Here is a 19,349-nt window from a genome sequence, read left to right on the forward strand (position 1 = left end):
ACAGTTATTTGTAGTCCAACAAGATTTGAAAATGTCATGCACATTCCAGTAAAACAATGATTTCTGAATGGACAGTAAGGAGTGATAAATATATGAAAATTAAAATCCTATAAATACACTCACCCTGCGCTAAAATAAATAAGAAGGCACAAGAATAAAATCAATAATAACGACTTGACGTCAAAGCAGCTGCTATAAAGGATAAGATCAACTACAAAAAGGTGTCCGATAATATTAAGAAGCAAAATAATATATTCAAACACTAGCAGCGCTAAATAAACAAACTAAGGAATAAAATCCAAAGTCCTTAAATGGGTATTTCCAGGTCATGTGGTGAGTTGGTTAGACACAATCCTTTTATCCCAGGGAGGGTGTGAGGGGTCCTGGCCGTAGCACCTGATTTCCACCACCACTTTGTGCTCCCCCCCCTATTCTTAAAACTCACCAGAGAATGGTGAATCAAGATCCTTCAAGGAATTCCGCCACTAGATTCCAACATTGGACACTGGACCACTTTTCCTCTATTAGCTGTACAATCTCCTCCGTTGCCAACAAACCATGTAAGTGAACAAGAGTGGGGCGACAATAGTGTAATTCCGCCAATAACGTTTATTAAACACTAAAAACAACCAAATGTAGCCCCGCTCCCCTCAGGATGTCTACTTACAGGAAATAATATATAGTGAAGGCATTGAGTAAAAATGTAATGTAAATTCCGCTGGATCCCTCTGTACCAAACCTTGTGCAATCTGGAGAGGGCTCCGGCGTGTATGTAGATGTCCTTATGCGACCGCGCACGACATCGTGCGCGGTCGCATAAGGACATCTACATAAGGACATCTACATACACGCCGGAGCCAATGTCCAATGTTGGAATCTAGTGGCGGAATTCCTTGAAGGATCTTGATTCACCATTCTCTGGTGAGTTTTAAGAATAGGGGGGGGAGCACAAAGTGGTGGTGGAAATCAGGTGCTACGGCCAGGACCCCTCACACCCTCCCTGGGATAAAAGGATTGTGTCTAACCAACTCACCACATGACCTGGAAATACCCATTTAAGGACTTTGGATTTTATTCCTTAGTTTGTTTATTTAGCGCTGCTAGTGTTTGAATAAATGATTTCTGAATGCTTCTGGTTACTAGGGATGATCGAACGGTTCGGGTCCACCATCGGTTCGGCCCGAACATTGGGTGTTCGAGGTTCGGCCGAATTTAGAACTTTTTGCCCAAAAAGTTCAGAATTCGGCAACCAGAACCGACCAAAATGCAATGCTTCAGGAAATGGGCTTTAAAAGCCCGTGATTGGACCAGAACCATTAGCAAAAGCCAATTGAGGGGGCAGGAGAATGCTAGGAATGTGATTGGAGTGACTAGGGGGTCCCTAGGCCAATCATTAGTGAATACGCCCCCCAGTATATAAGATAGCCCCCGCCATATTCCTAGCATTGTTATACAGGACATGGAAGAGAGTGGAAGCAGTTCTGTGAATTTTACTTTAAGGCCCCATGCACACGGGACGTTTTTAACGCCGCTGTAAGCAGCGTCAGGCGTTTTCTGTTTGCAGCCTAAAAACGCCCCTCCATGTTATTCTATGGCCTCATGCACACTCAGACGTTTTTGAGCTGTAAGTGGCTTAGACGTTTTTAGGCTGCAACAAGAACCCACCACCTGCGCGTTCTGAGGACCAGCGTTACAGCGTTAAAAACGCCTGACGCTGCTAAAAGCTGAATAACTTTGCTATAACGTTGCTTAACGTGCGTTAAGCCACGTTATACGTTTTTTTTTCTTCCATTCAAAATCAATGGTTCCCTATGGGATCCTATTGATTTGAATGGAGGTCGCACCGCAACACCGCAAGTCGGATCCGACTTGCGGGGTGACTTGCGCTGTGGGAATCTTGAGGGGGAACGCCACGCCAAAATGGGAAAAAAACGGCGTGGGGTCCCCCCCAGGGTTCCAAACCAGGCCCCTCGGGTCTGTTATGGAATTTAAGGGGGAAGCCCCATGCCGAAAAAACGGCATGGGGTCCCCCCCAAAATCCATACCAGACCCTTAACCGAGCATGCAGCCCGGCAGGCCAGGAAAGGGGAGGGGACGAGCGAGCGGCCCCACCCCCCCTGGACCACACCAGGCCACATGCCCTCAACATGGGGGGGTGTTGGTGCTTTGGGGCAGGGGGAGCTCTGCACCCCCCACCTCAAAGCACCTTGCCCCCATGTTGATGAGGACAAGGGCCTCATCCCCACAACCCTGGCCGGTGGTTGTGGGGGTCTGCGGGCAGGGGGCTCATCGGAATCTGGAAGCCCCCTTTAACAAGGGGGCACCCCAGATCCCGGACCCCCTCCCTATGTGAATGGGTATGGGGTACACTGTACCCCTACCCATTCACCCCATAAAAGGCAGTGTATGGAAATAACGACAAGAGACGTTTTGGAAAGTTTATTAAAAATCTTCATCCGACTCTTCTTGTCTTCTCCTCTCCGGGGGTCTTCTCCGGGGTCTTCTGCTCTTTTGCTGTCCGCCCTTCTTGTCTTCTCCTCTCCGGGGTCTTCTCCGGGGTCTTCTGCTCTTTTGCTGTCCGCCCTTCTTGTGTTCTTGTCTCCGGGGTCTTCTGCTGTCCCCTCTTCTGCTGTCCCCTCTTCTGCTGTCCTCTCTTCTTTTCTTCTCCTCTCCGGTCTTCTGCTCTTTTGCTGTCGGCTGTCGGCTGTCGGCTGTCTTCTTCCTCCGGTCCTCCTCCTCCGACGTCTCCGCTGATTATGCCTATCTCCGGTCTCTTCAGCTTATTATATAGCCATTAGGGGCGTGGCCCCGATGACGTCATCTGGAGACCCCGCCCCCTCATGTCACCGATGACGTCATATGTGACATGAGGGGGCGGGGCCTCCAGATGACGTCATCGGGGCCACGCCCCTAATGGCTATATAATAAGCTGAAGAGACCGGAGATAGGCATAATCAGCGGAGACGTCGGAGGAGGAGGACCGGAGGAAGAAGACAGCCGACAGCCGACAGCAAAAGAGCAGAAGACCGGAGAGGAGAAGAAAAGAAGAGAGGACAGCAGAAGAGGGGACAGCAGAAGAGGGGACAGCAGAAGACCCCGGAGACAAGAACACAAGAAGGGCGGACAGCAAAAGAGCAGAAGACCCCGGAGAAGACCCCGGAGAGGAGAAGACAAGAAGGGCGGACAGCAAAAGAGCAGAAGACCCCGGAGAAGACCCCCGGAGAGGAGAAGACAAGAAGAGTCGGATGAAGATTTTTAATAAACTTTCCAAAACGTCTCGTTATTTCCATACACTGCCTTTTATGGGGTGAATGGGTAGGGGTACAGTGTACCCCATACCCATTCACATAGGGAGGGGGTCCGGGATCTGGGGTGCCCCCTTGTTAAAGGGGGCTTCCAGATTCCGATGAGCCCCCTGCCCGCAGACCCCCACAACCACCGGCCAGGGTTGTGGGGATGAGGCCCTTGTCCTCATCAACATGGGGGCAAGGTGCTTTGAGGTGGGGGGTGCAGAGCTCCCCCTGCCCCAAAGCACCAACAACCCCCCATGTTGAGGGCATGTGGCCTGGTGTGGTCCAGGGGGGGTGGGGCCGCTCGCTCGTCCCCTCCCCTTTCCTGGCCTGCCGGGCTGCATGCTCGGATAAGGGTTTGGTATGGATTTTGGGGGGGACCCCATGCCGTTTTTTCGGCATGGGGCTACCCTCAAATTCCATAACAGACCCGAAGGGCCTGGTTTGGAACCCTGGGGGGGACCCCCACGCCGTTTTTTTCCCATTTTGGCGTGGAGTTCCCCCTCAAGATTCTCACAGCGCAAGTCGCCCCGCAAGTCGGATCCGACTTGCGGTGTTGCGGTGCGACCTCCATTCAAATTAATAGGCTCCCATAGGGAACCATTGATTTTGAATGGAAGAAAAAAAAACGCTGCTAAAAGCAACGTGGCAAAACGTGCAATAACGCCAATGGAAAAAGCTACTGAAAGCACGTTTTTACAGCTGCTTTTTCCGGCGTCAGAACTAACTTTGACGTACGTTTTTTCTAACGCTCCGTGTGCATGGGGCCTAAAAGTGTCATTTAGCATTTATTAGTGTGAGGAAAGGGATATCTAGTGTAGTTAGAGTGCTCCTTTACACTTAAGTTAGCTTCAAAAATTTAGTTTCTGTAGGGAAAGTGTTAAGTGTAAGGGGACCGTAGTGTAGTGTAGGGTGAACTGGTAGTGACTGCTATGGCAGGGTGACAAAACCCTTCCATGTCAGGGTGACCGCTATAGAGAAATGATCATTTCTCTGAATAGCTTCGGGACAGGAATATGGCTTCTCACCAGCCAAGCATTTTTCATGCTGCAGGGGCTGCCACTGCCAGTGCTTTTTTGAGGACATGTTTGATGTCAGACATGACATCTGAACATGTGTATAGGGGGTATATATACACATATATGTCTGAATATATACCCCTAGACATATATAGGTGTGATAGTAGCAGAAATAAATGCTTGCGCTAATGAAATAATTTACAGTAATATATTTCTGCTACTATCACACCTATATATGGCTAGGTGTCTATATACATATAATTATGTATGTATATATACCACTATACACAAGTTCAGATGTTTTGCCTGCCTCAAAAGAACCCAAAAAAATGCCAAAAAAACGTTAGCGTCAAAAAAAAAAATGCCCAGGTGTGTTTTTGCTGGCATTTTTTGGGGGTTTTTGGAGGCAGGCAAAACATCAGAACTTGTGCACAGTACCACTATACACAAGTTCAGATGTTTTTCCTGACTGCAAAGAACCCAAAAAAATGCCTGCTATTAAACTATTTTTTTTAATTTGTCAATAATTGGCTTTTTTTATCAAAAATTACAATTTTTAAGAACTTTTTTTGTGTGATTTAGTGTCTGGGGGGTCTAAAAAGTGTACCTGTGAAGCTTCAGCTCTGTAGCATGTCCAGAACCAGAAAAAAAGATCATATAGGTGTTAAAGGAGGGTCCCACATCCCTGTTCTAATGAAAAATTATCTTTTTTTTTCTGGTTCTGGACATGCTACAGAGCTGAAACTTCACATGTACACTTTTTAGACCCCCCAGATACTAAATCCAAAGTCAAAATCAAAAAATCTCTCTTTCTTTTATTTTTTCAATAATTGGCTTTTTTTTATCAAAAATGAAAATTTTTAAGAACTTTTTTTTGTGTGATTCATAGTCCCTGGGGCATGACCCAGAACCCTAGGCACTTTTTAGGGGCATTTATTGGGTTTTAGGGCTTAAAAATGGTGTTTTTTGATTACCGAAGTTCGGGTCCCATTGATTTCAACGGGGTTCTGAAATCCGGGCCGAACTTTCGGGAAGTTCGGATGTTCTGGCCGAACCAAACTTTTCAAAAGTTCGATCATCCTTACTGGTTACTACCTTCAGTCTAGATCTGTGAGTGCCCTTTAACAGTACTCTGCCTCCCTCTTGTGGTGGATCTGAGGAACTTCAATTGAGTTGTACAACTGCTGATCACCTTGAATACCCCACACACCCTACACATCCTACACACCCTGTACATCCCACAAACCCTACACATCCCACACACCCTACACACCCCACACACCCTGTACATCCCACACACCCTACACACCCTGTACATCCCACACACCCTACAAATCCTACACACCCTACACACTCTGTACATCCCACACACCCTACAAATCCTACACACCCTACACACCCTGTACATCCCACACACCCTACACACCCTGTACATCCCACACACCCCACACACCCTGTACATCCCACACACCCCACACACCCTGTACATCCCACACACCCCACACACCCTGTACATCCCACACACCCTGTACATCCCACACACCCTACACATCCTACACACCCTGTACATCCTACACACCCTGTACATCCCACACACCCTACACATCCTACACACCCTACACATCCTACACACCCTACACATCCTACACATCCTGTACATCCTACACACCCTGTACATTCTACACACCCTGTACATCCCACACACCCTACACATCCTACACACCCTGTACATTCTACACACCCTGTACATCCCACACACCCTACACATCCTACACACCCTACACATCATACACACCCTGTACATCCTACACACCCTGTACATCCCACACACCCTACACATCCTACACACCCTACACATCCTACACACCCTACACATCCTACACACCCTGTACATCCTACACACCCTACACACCCTGTACATCCCACACACCTACACACCCTGTACATCCTACACACCCTGTACACCCCACACACCCTGTACATCCCACACACCCCAAACACCCTGTACATCCCACACACCCTACACACCCTGTACATCCCACACACCCTACACACCCTGTACATCCCACACACCCTACACACCCTGTACATCCCACACACCCTACACACCCTGTACATCCTACACACCCTACACATACAACACACCCACACATCCTACACACCCTACACACCCTGTACACCCTACACACCCTACACACCCTGTATATCCCACATACCCTGTACATCCCACACACCCTACACACCCTGTACATCCCACACACCCTACACATACAACACACCCTACACACCCTGTACACCCTACACACCCTGTACATCCCACACACCCTGTACATCCCACACACCCTACACACCCTACACACCCTGTACACCCTACACACCCTGTACATCCCACACACCCTACACACCCTTTATATCCTACACACCCTGTACATCCCACACACCCTGTACATTCCACACACCCACACACCCTGTGCATCCCACACACCTACACACCCTGTACATCCTACACACCCTGTACACCCCACACACCCTACACACCCTGTACACCCCACACACCCTGTACATCCCACACACCCCACACACCCTGTACATCCCACACACCCTACACACCCTGTACATCCCACACACCCTACACATCCTACACACCCTACACATACAACACACCCACACATCCTACACACCCTACACATCCTACACACCCTACACACCCTGTACACCCTACACACCCTACACACCCTGTATATCCCACATACCCTGTACATCCCACACACCCTACACATCCTACACACCCTGTACATCCCACACACCCTACACATACAACACACCCTACACACCCTACACATACAACACACCTTACACACCCTGTACATCCCACACACCCTACACACCCTGTACATCCCACACACCCTACACACCCTGTAAATCCCACACACCCTACACACCCTGTACATCACGCACACCCTACACACCCTGTACATCCCACACATCCTACACACCCTGTACATCCCACACACCCTACACACCCTGTTCATCCCACACACCCTACACACCCTGTACATCCCACACACCCTACACACCCTGTACATCACACACACCCTACAAATCCTACACACCCTACACACCCTGTACATCACACACACCCTACACATCCACACACACCCTGTACATCCCACACACACCCTACACACCCCCACATACCCTGTACACTCCATACACCCGAACACCCTATATGTCCTATACACCCCATACACTCTGTACACTCTGTTCACCCTGTACACTCCATACACCCCATACACTCTGTACACTCTGTACACCCTGTACACCCCATACACCCCATACACTCTGTACACCCCATACACCCTTAAGTATTCATGACGGTGATTCTGTAGGAAATTGATGAAAATTGAAGTAGGCAGTCTATAATGATTAGTAATGTCACCCTAAACCCCGGCACTGCAAATAACTTGCCTGCAGAATTATAAGCTGCAATGACTCTTTATTCTACTATCTCTATATTTCATCAACAAAGTTCCTATATTCCTTCTACACGGTCTCTATATTCCATCTACATGGTCTCTATATTCCTTCTACACGGTCTCTATATTCCTTCTACATGGTCTCTATATTCCTTCTACACGGTCTCTATATTCCTTCTACATGGTCTCTGTATTCCTTCTACATGGTCTCTATATTCCTTCTTCATGGTCTCTATATTCCTTCTACATGGTCTCAATATTCCTTCTACATGGTCTCTATATTCCATCTACATGGTCTCTATATTCCTTCTACATGGTCTCTATATTCCATCTACATGGTCTCTATATTCCATCTACACGGTCTCAATATTCCATCTACACGGTCTCTATATTCCATCTACACGGTCTCAATATTCCATCTACACGGTCTCAATATTCCATCTACATGGTCTCTATATTCCATCTACACGGTCTCTATATTCCATCTACACGGTCTCAATATTCCATCTACATGGTCTCTATATTCCTTCTACATGGTCTCTATATTCCTTCTACACAGTCTCTATATTCCATCTACACGGTCTCTATATTCCATTTACACGGTCTCTATATTCCATCTACATGGTCTCTATATTCCATCTACATGGTTTCTATATTCCATCTACACGGTCTCTATATTCCTTCTACACGGTCTCTATATTACATCAACATGGTGTCTATATTCCATCTACACGGTCTCTATATTCCTTCTACACGGTCTCTATATTCCATCTACATGGTCTCTATATTCCTTCTACATGGTTTCTATATTCCTTCTACATGGTTTCTATATTTCTTCTACACAGTCTCTATATTCCATCTACATGGTCTCTATATTCCATCTACACGGTCTCTATATTCCATCTACATGGTCTCTATATTCCTTCTACATGGTCTCTATATTCTTTCTACACAGTCTCTATATTCCATCTACATGGTCTCTATATTCCTTCTACACGGTCTCTATATTCCATCTTCACGGTCTCTATATTCCTTCTACACGGTCTCTATATTCCTTCTACACGGTCTCTATATTCCATCTACATGGTCTCTATATTCCTTCTACATGGTTTCTATATTCCTTCTACATGGTTTCTATATTTCTTCTACACAGTCTCTATATTCCATCTACATGGTCTCTATATTCCATCTACACGGTCTCTATATTCCATCTACATGGTCTCTATATTCCTTCTACATGGTCTCTATATTCCTTCTACATGGTCTCTATATTCCCTCTACACGGTCTCTATATTCCATCTACATGGTCTCTATATTCCTTCTACATGGTCTCTATATTCCTTCTACATGGTCTCTATATTCTTTCTACACGGTCTCTATATTCCATCTACATGGTCTCTATATTCTTTCTACACGGTCTCTATATTCCATCTACATGGTCTCTATATTCCTTCTACACGGTCTCTATATTCCTTCTACACGGTCTCTATATTCCTTCTACACGGTCTCTATAATCCATCTACATGGTCTCTATATTCTTTCTACACGGTCTCTATATTCCTTCTACATGGTCTCTATATTCCATCTACACGGTCTCAATATTCCATCTACATGGTCTCTATATTCCACCTACATGGTCTCTATACTCCATCTCAATGATGTCTGTTTCTATATTTCAGAGATATTTCTGGATAAAATTCTTCTTTCACATTTTGTTAGTCATTTACTGCTGAGTTGCAGGGGGAGGGGCCTTGTGTGACTCCTCCTCCTATGTATTGATCATTTTTACATTTATATTATTGGATTCTATTCTCATCTCACTATACAAGTTTCTTCTGATTCGTACTAACATTCTGAATTCACAAAGCTCTAACACATGGATAAGGATCTTTACTTCCAGCCATGTGACTGTGATCTTCTAATGATCTATTGGCTGGAACTAAGGATCTTTATCCTGGAGTTAGTTTAGTGAATTAGACCTGAAGTGATATGAGGGGGGAGGGGCACTGGGAGGAGAGTTTGGTTCTAATACCCGTTATTTGTCTGTGTTCTCAGGGCTTCGTGGTGGCCATACTCTACTGCTTCCTGAATGGAGAGGTAGGTGGAGACCCCAAATCCAGCGACATTTATTATACGGCTCTGAGCGCCCAATGATGTGAAGAGGAAAATATGAAAATTGATAGTTTTTGGTCTCATTCACACCTTTGTGTGTTCCCTCCAATCTGTCTACAATCAATTGAATATCTTATATCTGCAACACAAAGAGCGCCAATCATATTTCTGATGGGGGGGGGGGTCGGGATGGGTCGGCTCAGTGCTTCATTTTCCACTTCATAAATCGGGATTAGAGGAACAATTCAGTTGAATTGATTTACTGACATATTACCGATTATACTGAATGCAAAAATATGGAGTTTTTCTTCAGCTTACGTGTAAAATCCATTTCTTGGAGTATATCACGGAACACGGAGCCATATTGATTACTATATGGGTTATACACCACCTATAGGTGAATGGACACTGGTAACCAATCAGACAGGATGTCCCCCTATATAACCCCACCCCCACAGGAAGTACCTACGTTTTGTATCAAGCAATAAATACCCCATAGAAGAGGGGAGGGACCTCTGTGTCCCGTGATGTACTCCAAGAAATGGATTTTACAGGTAAGCTTTAGAAAAAAAATCCATATTTCTTTATCGTACATCAAGGGACACAGAGCCATATTCATTACTATATGGAACGTCTCATAGCAATGCATCTGAGGGGAGGGGGACACCATAAATACCGCCATCTGACCACAAAAGCTCTACACCGCTGCCTGCAGAACATTGCGGCCAAATGCAGACTCCTCCTGGGTCCTAACATCAACTTGATAGAATCTAGGGAACGTATGCACCGATGACCAAGTCACAGCTTTGCCAATCTGAGCCATAAAAGCCTGATGGCAAACTGCCCAAGAGGCACCAACTCTTCTGGTAGAATGTGCCTTTACAGGAAAAGGTGGAACCTTTCCTACTAAACCATACGCCTGGGTAATAACTTGGCGAATCCAATGAGAAATCGTAGACTTAGACGCTGCCTGCCCTTTCTTGGGCCCTTTTGGCAGCACAAACATAAGATCGGTCTTACGATTCAGTGCCGACCTTTTCAAGTAAATCTTAAGTCCACATACTACTTTAAGAGAATGTAATAACTTTTCCTCTTCTGAGTGAGGATCAGGAAAAAGGAAGGTAGTATAATGTCCTGATTGGAATGAAAGGTGGACACCACCTTGGGCAAAAAACCTGGGTGAGGACATAAAATCACCCTATCTTGATGTAAAATCAAGAATAGCTCTTTACAAGAAAGAGCTGCTAGTTCCGATATTCTTCTGGCTGAAGTTATCAAAAAGACCAATTTTTCTGGTTAGAAGAACCAGGGGAATATGCCCCATGGGCTCAAAAGGCTGTTTCTGTAAAACTGCCAACACCAAATTTAAATCCCAAGGACACAATGATGGCTTCACTGGTGGAAGCAAACGTAACATTCCTTGAATGAAGGTTTGAACCATAGAATGCGAAGCGATCGGTCTCTGGAAAAAAAACGACAAGGCTGAGATTTGACCTTGAATAGTGCCTAAAGCTAATTTCATATCTACCCCTACTTGTAAGAAGAGTGCCTAAAGCTAATTTCATATCTACCCCTACTTGAAAGAAGGCTAGAATTCTCCCCCGATGATATACTTGCGGGGATGCCATTTCCTGGCCTCACACCAGGTAATGTAGGATTTCCAGACGCTGAAATAATTGCTTCTAAAGGTTTTTTAGCATTTATCAGGGTAGAAACTGCAGGGCCAGATACACCCAGCTCCTTTAAAATTAAGATTTCAATAGCCAAGCTGTCACATTTAGAGACTGTAAAGCAGGGTAAAATATCGGACCTTGAGAGAGCAGGTCCAGACGCAGTGGCGGAACCCAAGGCCTTGCCACTGCCAATTTTTTAATTTGTGTATAACAAAACCTCCTTAGCCATGCTGGGGCTACCAGGATTACTGGTTTCCCCTCTAGCTGGATTCTCCGTAACAGACGTGGTAGCAGCGAAACCGGAGGAAAGGCATAGATCAGGGAAAACTCCTCCCAAGGAGTCCCCAAGGCATCCACTCCGACTGCGAGTGGATCTGTGGTCATGGACACAAATCTTTTCAGCTTGTTGTTGAACCTGGATGCTAACAGATCTACATCTGGGATCCCCAGCATTGGCAGATCAATGCCAAGATCTTGGGGTGTAAGGACCATTTCCCCTGAAAATTCTGTTGATTACTCAGAAAGTCTGCCTGCCAGTTTTCTGTTCTTGGATTGAAAACCACTGATAGGCATGGAACAAATGTTTCTGCCCAGGATAGGATGATATCCACCTCCTTCTGGGCTGACTGACATTTGGTGCCTCCCTGATGGTTGATAAAAGCCACAGCAGTGGCATTGTTGGATTTTACCCTGACAGGGTAACCCAGAAATCTGAGCATCTAGTACGTTAAAGCCCGACAGACTGCTTAGATTTCCAAGACATTGATGGGAAGACTTTCCTCTGCCCAAGACTACTTTCCCTGGACAGTGGCTCCCTCCAGAACGGCTCCCCAACCGGAGAAACTGGCATCTATAGTCACTATTTTCCAGACTACTGGAGGAAAGGATTTCCCTTTTTCCAAATTTCTGGTTAACAACCACAAATTTAGACTCTGACATACACTTGGTACCAGAGACATGCGCCAGTCCAGGACCTTTTTGGTCAATGCTAAAAGAATGTTGTTCTGTAAGGGTCTGGCATGGAATTAAGCATAAGGAAACTGCTCCGAATGAGGACACCATCTTCCCTAATAACTTCATGCAAAGACGTACAGAGGGATACCTTTGCCTTCTTACGGATGTAACCAGATTCTTCAGGTCTGTGACCTTTCTTGATAGCAAGAATACCTTTGCCTGTATCGTGTCCACAAGGAAGCCAAGATATTCCAGACATGGGACCGGCTGTAATGCTGACCTTGCCAAGTTCAGAATCCAACCCAGACGTTCTAAGAACTGTACTGTCTTTTTGACTTAGAGCTGAAGCCGATTGATCTATTAGCAATAGATCATCTATATATCCTATTACTGATATCCCTTGAGACCTTAGAGCGGCCATTACTGGAGCTAGGATCTTTGTGAACACTCTTGGAGCCATGGCCAACCCGAAGGGCAGGGCCACAAACTGAAAATTACGTTTTTCTTCTGCAAAGCGTAAAAACCTTTAATGGGCCTGAAAAATAGGCACGTGAAGGTATGTATCCTTGAGGTCTATGGATGATAGAAATTCCTCTCCCTGCAGGGAGGCCATGACTGAGCAAATTGACTCAATTTAGAAAGTGCAAATGTTCAGAAACTGGTTCAGAGCTTTGAGATCCAGAAAAGGTCTCACATTTGGCTTGGGGACTACGAAAAGGTTTGAGTAAAAATCTCTGAATCTTTCATCCTCCAGCACTTCTAATCACTCTTTGGGACCTTAAATGGTCCAGAGCCAGAAAGAGAGATCTTCTTTTTAGAGGATCTGCAGGAATGTTTGACTTTACAAACTGAGGATGTGGGAACATCCGAAAATTCCAGTTTGTATCCCTGTGAGATAGTGGAAATAACCCAGTTGTCCTAAATTATTTCAACCAATACCTTCGAGAACAATAGCAGCCTTCCCCCCGCCCGATTGAGTGGGGGCGCCCCTTCACAAGGTAGGCTTAGAGGTAGACTTGGTAGATCTCTGTGCCCAGGGTTTCTTCTGCCCTTGCCCTTGGTTCTGGATTCAGATGGCTGAGGCCATTGCAACTGCCTTGGAATAGTAGCACTGGGGGTCTGATGGTTGGGTATCCTAAAAGAAGGACGTTTGCTTTTCCTCTTAACAGGTAGCAATGCACTCTTCCCCCCTGAAATCTTTTGGATATTTTTATCCAGATCACCAAATAGGAGTTCTCCACGAAAGGGAAGGCCAGCAACTTTTTACACGGTAATTCCGCAGACCAGCTTATTAACCATAGGATTCTGCACATATGAACGGTCAAAAGAGAAAACTGTGACGTTTACTGTATGAAATCTTTAAGAGCATCCACGGCAAAACATAAAGTGCGAGATGGATCTCTGAAATCTTCCACAGACTTTCCTTGAGAAGGAACCGTCCTGGAAACTCGTTTAAAACAGTCTTTAAAGACTGACAAACTCCTATAGCTGCCACTGCTGGTTGTATCGCAGACCCAGCAACAGCAAAGGAGGCTTTTAGTAACGATTCCAACGTTTAATCAGCTGGATCTTTAAAAACCTGGACTTTATCCACAGGACAAGTTAAACTTTTTTTAACAGAAGAAATGGCCGCATCCACAGAAGGTATATTCCATTTTCTCATGAACTTTTCCTCCATAGGATACAATAGTGAAATCCTATCAGGATGACCCCAATCAGCATACATTAGCTGCTCCAAGAGCCGATGTAAGGGAAGATCCTGAGGACTATGGGGAGGGAGCAATGAGCCTAGAGAGGAAAAAGAGACTTCAGACATCTCTAAGGGAGGTAATTTGTATCCAAACCGGACCATTTCAGTGAGAGACTGAACCAACAATCTGTGGGATTGAGAGGCCTGAGAATGACTCCCCAGATCCTGACTCCCCAGAAGTGGAAACCTCAGCTTGATCTTCTATCGGGTCCTTTACAGCTACTTCTTCCACATCCTCTGCCCAATCCTGAACTAAATCAGGGGGTGTCTCAGGTGAGGGGGATCTATCACGTTTCCTCCCTCCTTGAGAAGCTGCAATCATGCCTGCGATCTTACCCTCAAGGCCGCCTAACGCCGATGCCAAATCCTCCTTAGTGACGTAGGTTGTGACAGAAGTACCGGATGTGGCTACTATGGCTGACAACCGTAATGGCTCTGATTGGCTAGTCGCCTCTGGCCTCAGGGAAGGAAAACACAGAGGAAGCACGGCTAGGATCTTTAAGTCCTGACGGCGGCACCACAGTGCCCCTTCCAGCTGTGCCCCCTCTCCTCTTTCAGGAGGACATTGCTCTCAGGCAAGACAAACTTGAGGTACTAATTTTAGTGTAATCGAGGCTTGTGCCAAGCTATACAGATTATCACACACAGCACTGATTATCCCAAAGATACAGAACCTGTCTGTGCCAGTAAACATGCACCCGCAGTGACTCACACAACCCAGCTGCTGCTGCTCTGTGTCCCTCCAGCCAGAGGCTTGCGCGTTGAAAACACTTCCTTTAAAAATCGCGCTGTTTGCGGTAGTACTGCGCATGCGCCAAGGCGAAAAACCGAGGTACTTCCTGTGTGGGAGGGGTTATATAGGGGGACTCCCTGTCTGATTGGTTGCCAGTGTCCATTCACCTGAAGGTGGCGTATAACCCGTATAGTAATGAATATGGCTCTGTGTCCCGTGATGTACGGTAAAGAAATCTCCAGTGTCGCTTTAAGCTGATTGGGTGAAATGTGATGTTTTATCTTTATTTATGGGAGGGGGGGGGGGGTGATTTCTTTTGCTGCAATGTACTACCATCTGTTTCAGTGTTACACAATGAGGGTGCATTGCCTTTTTGCGTTGGGGTGCCATTCCAAATGAATCACACCATAATCCAACATGGAGGTGCAGATGGGTCCAAATGGGAGCTCATTAAACCCTAAAAGACCCCCATCCCCCCTCAATCCCCCCTCCCCATTGATTTCAGTGTATTCACCAAAATGATGACATTTTACCAAAATTTGTAAATTTTTACATTAATTTGTGGGAGAAGTCGTGCCTTTGCTCATCCTGATTTATAAAGATAGAATCTCTCGCTGTTCGCACGTCTCGTATTCAGCACCCCTCTGACATCTCCTTCCTCCCATCCCCCAGGTCCAGTTTGAGATCCAGCGGAAATGGCGCAGATATCACCTCCGGAAATACTTCTGGTTGAGGCAGCATAAACACTCGACTGTCAGTAACGGGGGAAGCGTCCTCACCCAGGTGGTGCAGGTCAGCCGCAGCAGCCAGAGGGAGTCCAGGAAATCCTCTGCCACCCCCATGACCAGCCTCATCTGATTAGAGGAGATCCGCCGCGATCTGGTGGCACCCAGCGAGCGCTCCACCGCCGCCCAACCAACCATATCTACCGGATCACTATTGTGGGAGCAGCACAGACGTCAGATCACACATCAGCCTCATCTTCTATTATTCCTGAGATTTCCCCACCAACATCTGCAGATTCCCAACCTTCTCCACCGGAAATACGGGACAGAAGGAGGTGAACTGAATATTCAACAGGAGGAGGAGGATGGGAGAAGCCCTCCAACCAGAATTGGGGGCCCCTAATATAAAGTCATGTCAGCAGTGAAGGTACAAAGATGTTACCTTGTAATCTGTAAGAACTGGAGGCCCGAAAACCCATGTGAGATCCTCCCGACCGACAACCCATGTGAGATCTTCGAGGCCGATTACTGATGTGACTTCCTCCAGGCTGATTACCGATGTGAGATCCTCCTGACCATCAACTGGTGTGAGATTGTCCAGACCAACTACCGATGTGAGATCCTCCAGACTGACTACCGATGTGAGATCCTCTTCACCGACAACCAATGTGAGATTCTCCTCACCGACAACCAATGTGAGTTTCTGCTGGCCAACTAAGGAAGTGAGATCCTCCTCACTGGCAACCAATGTGAGACCCTCCAGGCCGACAACCAATGTGAGACCCTCCAGGCCAACTACCGATGCGAGATCCTCCTCACTAACAACCAATGTGAGAATCCCCTGGCCAACTACTAATGTGAAATCCTCCCCACCGACAACCAATGTGAGATCCTCCAGGCCGACTACCAATGTGAGGTCCTCCTCACCGACATCCAATCTGAGAATCTCCAGCCCAACTACCGATGTGAGGTCCTCCAGACTGACAAACAATGTGACATTTTAGGGACTCAATCACCGATGTGAGATCCTCCAGACTAAAACCTGCCAGGTGTGTGAGGTTAAAATATGACGGGAAGTTGTTGTGATCTGGGACGGCGGAGTGCGAAGGGTTAATGTAATCTTCTAATCAGCTTGCGAGAGTCGGCAAGTCTGAACTCGCCAAATCCATGCAGAGCGCCACTCACACCTCCAACCGGGAGATCCCCCTCCACCTCACCGGGGCCACAAGTCTACAGAGCAAAGTGGAGGTCCCCACAGATGTGTAGATAGGTGTAAAGAGCAGAGAGGGGTCTCAGGGCCCGTGGTCCCCATAGATGTGTAGACGAGTGCACAGAGTGGAGAGGGGTCCCGAAGGTCTCCATAGATGTGTAGATAGGTGTATAGAGCAGGGAGGAGTCCTGGAGGTCCCCATAGATGTATAGATGGGTGTACAGAGCGAAAAGGGGTCAGGGGGGCCGGAGGTCCCTAAAGATGTGTAGATGGGTGTACAGAGTGGAGAGGGGTCCCGAAGGTCTCTATAGATGTGTAGATAGGTGTATAGAGCAGGGAGGAGTCCGGGAGGTCCCCACAGATGTGTAGATGGGTGTACAGAGCGGGGAGGGGTCCCGAAGGTCTCCATAGATGTGTAGATAGGTGTATAGAACAGGGAGGAGTCCCGGAGGTCCCCATAGATGTGTGTACAGAGCGGAAAGGGGTCCCAGGGCCGGAGGTCTCCAAAGATGTGTAGATGGGTGTACAGAGCGGAAAGGGGTCCCGGGGCCGGAGGTCTCCAAAGATGTGTAGATGGGTGTACAGAGTGGAGAGGGGTCCCGGGGCCGGAGGTCCCTATAGATGTGTAGATGTATGTACAGAGCGGAGATGGGTCCCGGGGCTGGAGGTCCCAATAGATGTGTAGATGGATGTACAGAGCGGAGAGGGGTCCCGGAGGTCCCCATAGATGTGTAGACGGGTATACAGAGCGGAGAGGGGTCCTAGGGCCGGAGGTCCCTATAGATGTGTAGATGGATGTACAGAGCGGAGAGGGGTCCCGGAGGTCCCCATAGATGTGTAGATAGATGTACAGAGTGGAGAGGGGTCCCGGGGCCGGAGGTCCCCATAGATGTGTAGACGGATGTACAGAGCGGAGAGGGGTCCTAGGGCCGGAGGTCCCTATAGATGTGTAGATGGGTGTACAGAGCGGAGAGGGGTCCCGGAGGTCCCTATAGATGTGTAGATGGGTGTACAGAGTGGAGAGGGGTCCCGGGCAGTGTTAATTTTGGCAGCAAATTTCAATTTAGTTTTAGTCTTAGTCTTAGGACTAAAATGGCATTTTAGTTTTAGTCCCATATTAGTCTTCTGCAAGTGTTTTAGTTTTAGTCGTATTTAGTCGACTAAAACTCCAGTATATTTTAGTCGACTAAATGTCTTACATTTTAGTCGACTAAAGCTAATTTTAGTCATCTATAATGGAATGGGTGTAGTTCAATTGTAATTTGTAATGCATTATTTAAGCATTTCTCTACAATTTCCAAACTCATTATATATACTGCTGGTCCTGGAGTGAAAAATCTAATATTCAAAATCTAAATTTTCATTTAGTTTTAGTTATAGTCTTTTGACTAAAATGCCATTTTAGTTTTAGTCGTATTTTAGTCATCTGAATTATGTTAGTCGACGAAAAAGTTTTGGTCGGTTTTAGTCGACGAAATTAACACTGGTTCCGGGGCCGGAGGTCCCCATAGATGTGTAGATGGATGTACAGAGCGGAGAGGGGTCCCAAGGGTTCCCACAGATGTGTAGACGGATGTACAGAGCAGAGAGGGGTCCCGGGGCTGGAGTCACTTCTGGACACTTCCTGTCACATGACACATATTTTCCTGTGACAATGTGTACATTTGTTCTGTGTGAATGTCGGCAAATCGAATGTTACCAGCCTGTCTATCTCCTGGGCGGATGTTCTTCATATATAAGAACAGAGTGAATCGGGGAAATACCATATTATGGCCACTAGACGGCGCTGACAATCAGAAATAAATGCTATGATCATCGGCTCCATCTAGTGGCTGTTTTTTGGTATTTTTCTGATTCTGTCTATTCTTTTATAAGAATAACATCCGTCCCGCAGATAGAAAAGCCTCATAACATTCGATCGTTCCATCATTTGCACACAATAAAGAATCACGCTGTGCGGATGTTTTCTATATGCTCAGAGCCGAGGAGGGTGCAAATGTTACACATTGTGGATGACACAACAAATGACACCTGGACATGGAAGCAGATGATTGGAGAACATCCAGCTGTCTCCGCCCACACACAGCACCCAGCAACTCCTCAAATTACTAACCTAGGTGTCCCTCCTGCTTGTGGGAGACCCCCACCCCCCATAACAGCCAATCCTCAGGCTCCAGCATCGCTTCCCAGTGGATCTGTTGTGGTTTCTGGAACAGGAAGTGATGGGAATCCACCCAACAGCCGGAGTTCCGCCTTAACATTGAACAGATGTTCTGTATATATGGTGCAGAGTGAAATGTGTGCAGGCGGAGGACTCCTTTATTAATCTGCCTATAGAGGGAACCAATCAGCCGCCTCGATATACGGACAATGATGGCGGATCTGGATGTAGAGATGTTCCTATATG

At 46.7% G+C, this 19,349-nt stretch overlaps 1 protein-coding gene and 1 long non-coding RNA gene across 3 annotated transcripts in view; both read left to right on the forward strand.

Annotated features, from left to right (window-relative positions):
- SCTR (secretin receptor) overlaps nt 1-16,258 on the forward strand; it is a 53,138-nt gene extending 36,880 nt beyond the window's left edge. Inside the window, exons 12-13 of the mRNA XM_082261919.1 lie at nt 9,841-9,882; nt 15,680-16,258. Coding sequence (XP_082118045.1) covers nt 9,841-9,882; nt 15,680-15,865 — 228 coding nt within the window. The 3' untranslated portion in view covers nt 15,866-16,258. The remainder of the gene's footprint in view (nt 1-9,840; nt 9,883-15,679) is intronic.
- Nucleotides 16,259-17,248: 990 nt separating this feature from the next.
- LOC309558307 lies at nt 17,249-18,542 on the forward strand. 2 transcript variants are annotated; one of them, XR_014225421.1, is made up of 3 exons: nt 17,249-17,393; nt 17,610-17,968; nt 18,444-18,542. It is a non-coding gene; the product is annotated as an uncharacterized lncRNA (long non-coding RNA). The 2 variants fall into 2 exon arrangements; XR_014225422.1 differs by having other exon boundaries at nt 17,610-17,927.
- The last annotated feature ends 807 nt before the right edge of the window (nt 18,543-19,349 follow it).

This window comes from Pelophylax lessonae, assembly GCF_965119305.1.
Source record: "Pelophylax lessonae genome assembly, chromosome: 6".
NCBI lineage: Eukaryota > Metazoa > Chordata > Amphibia > Anura > Ranidae > Pelophylax > Pelophylax lessonae.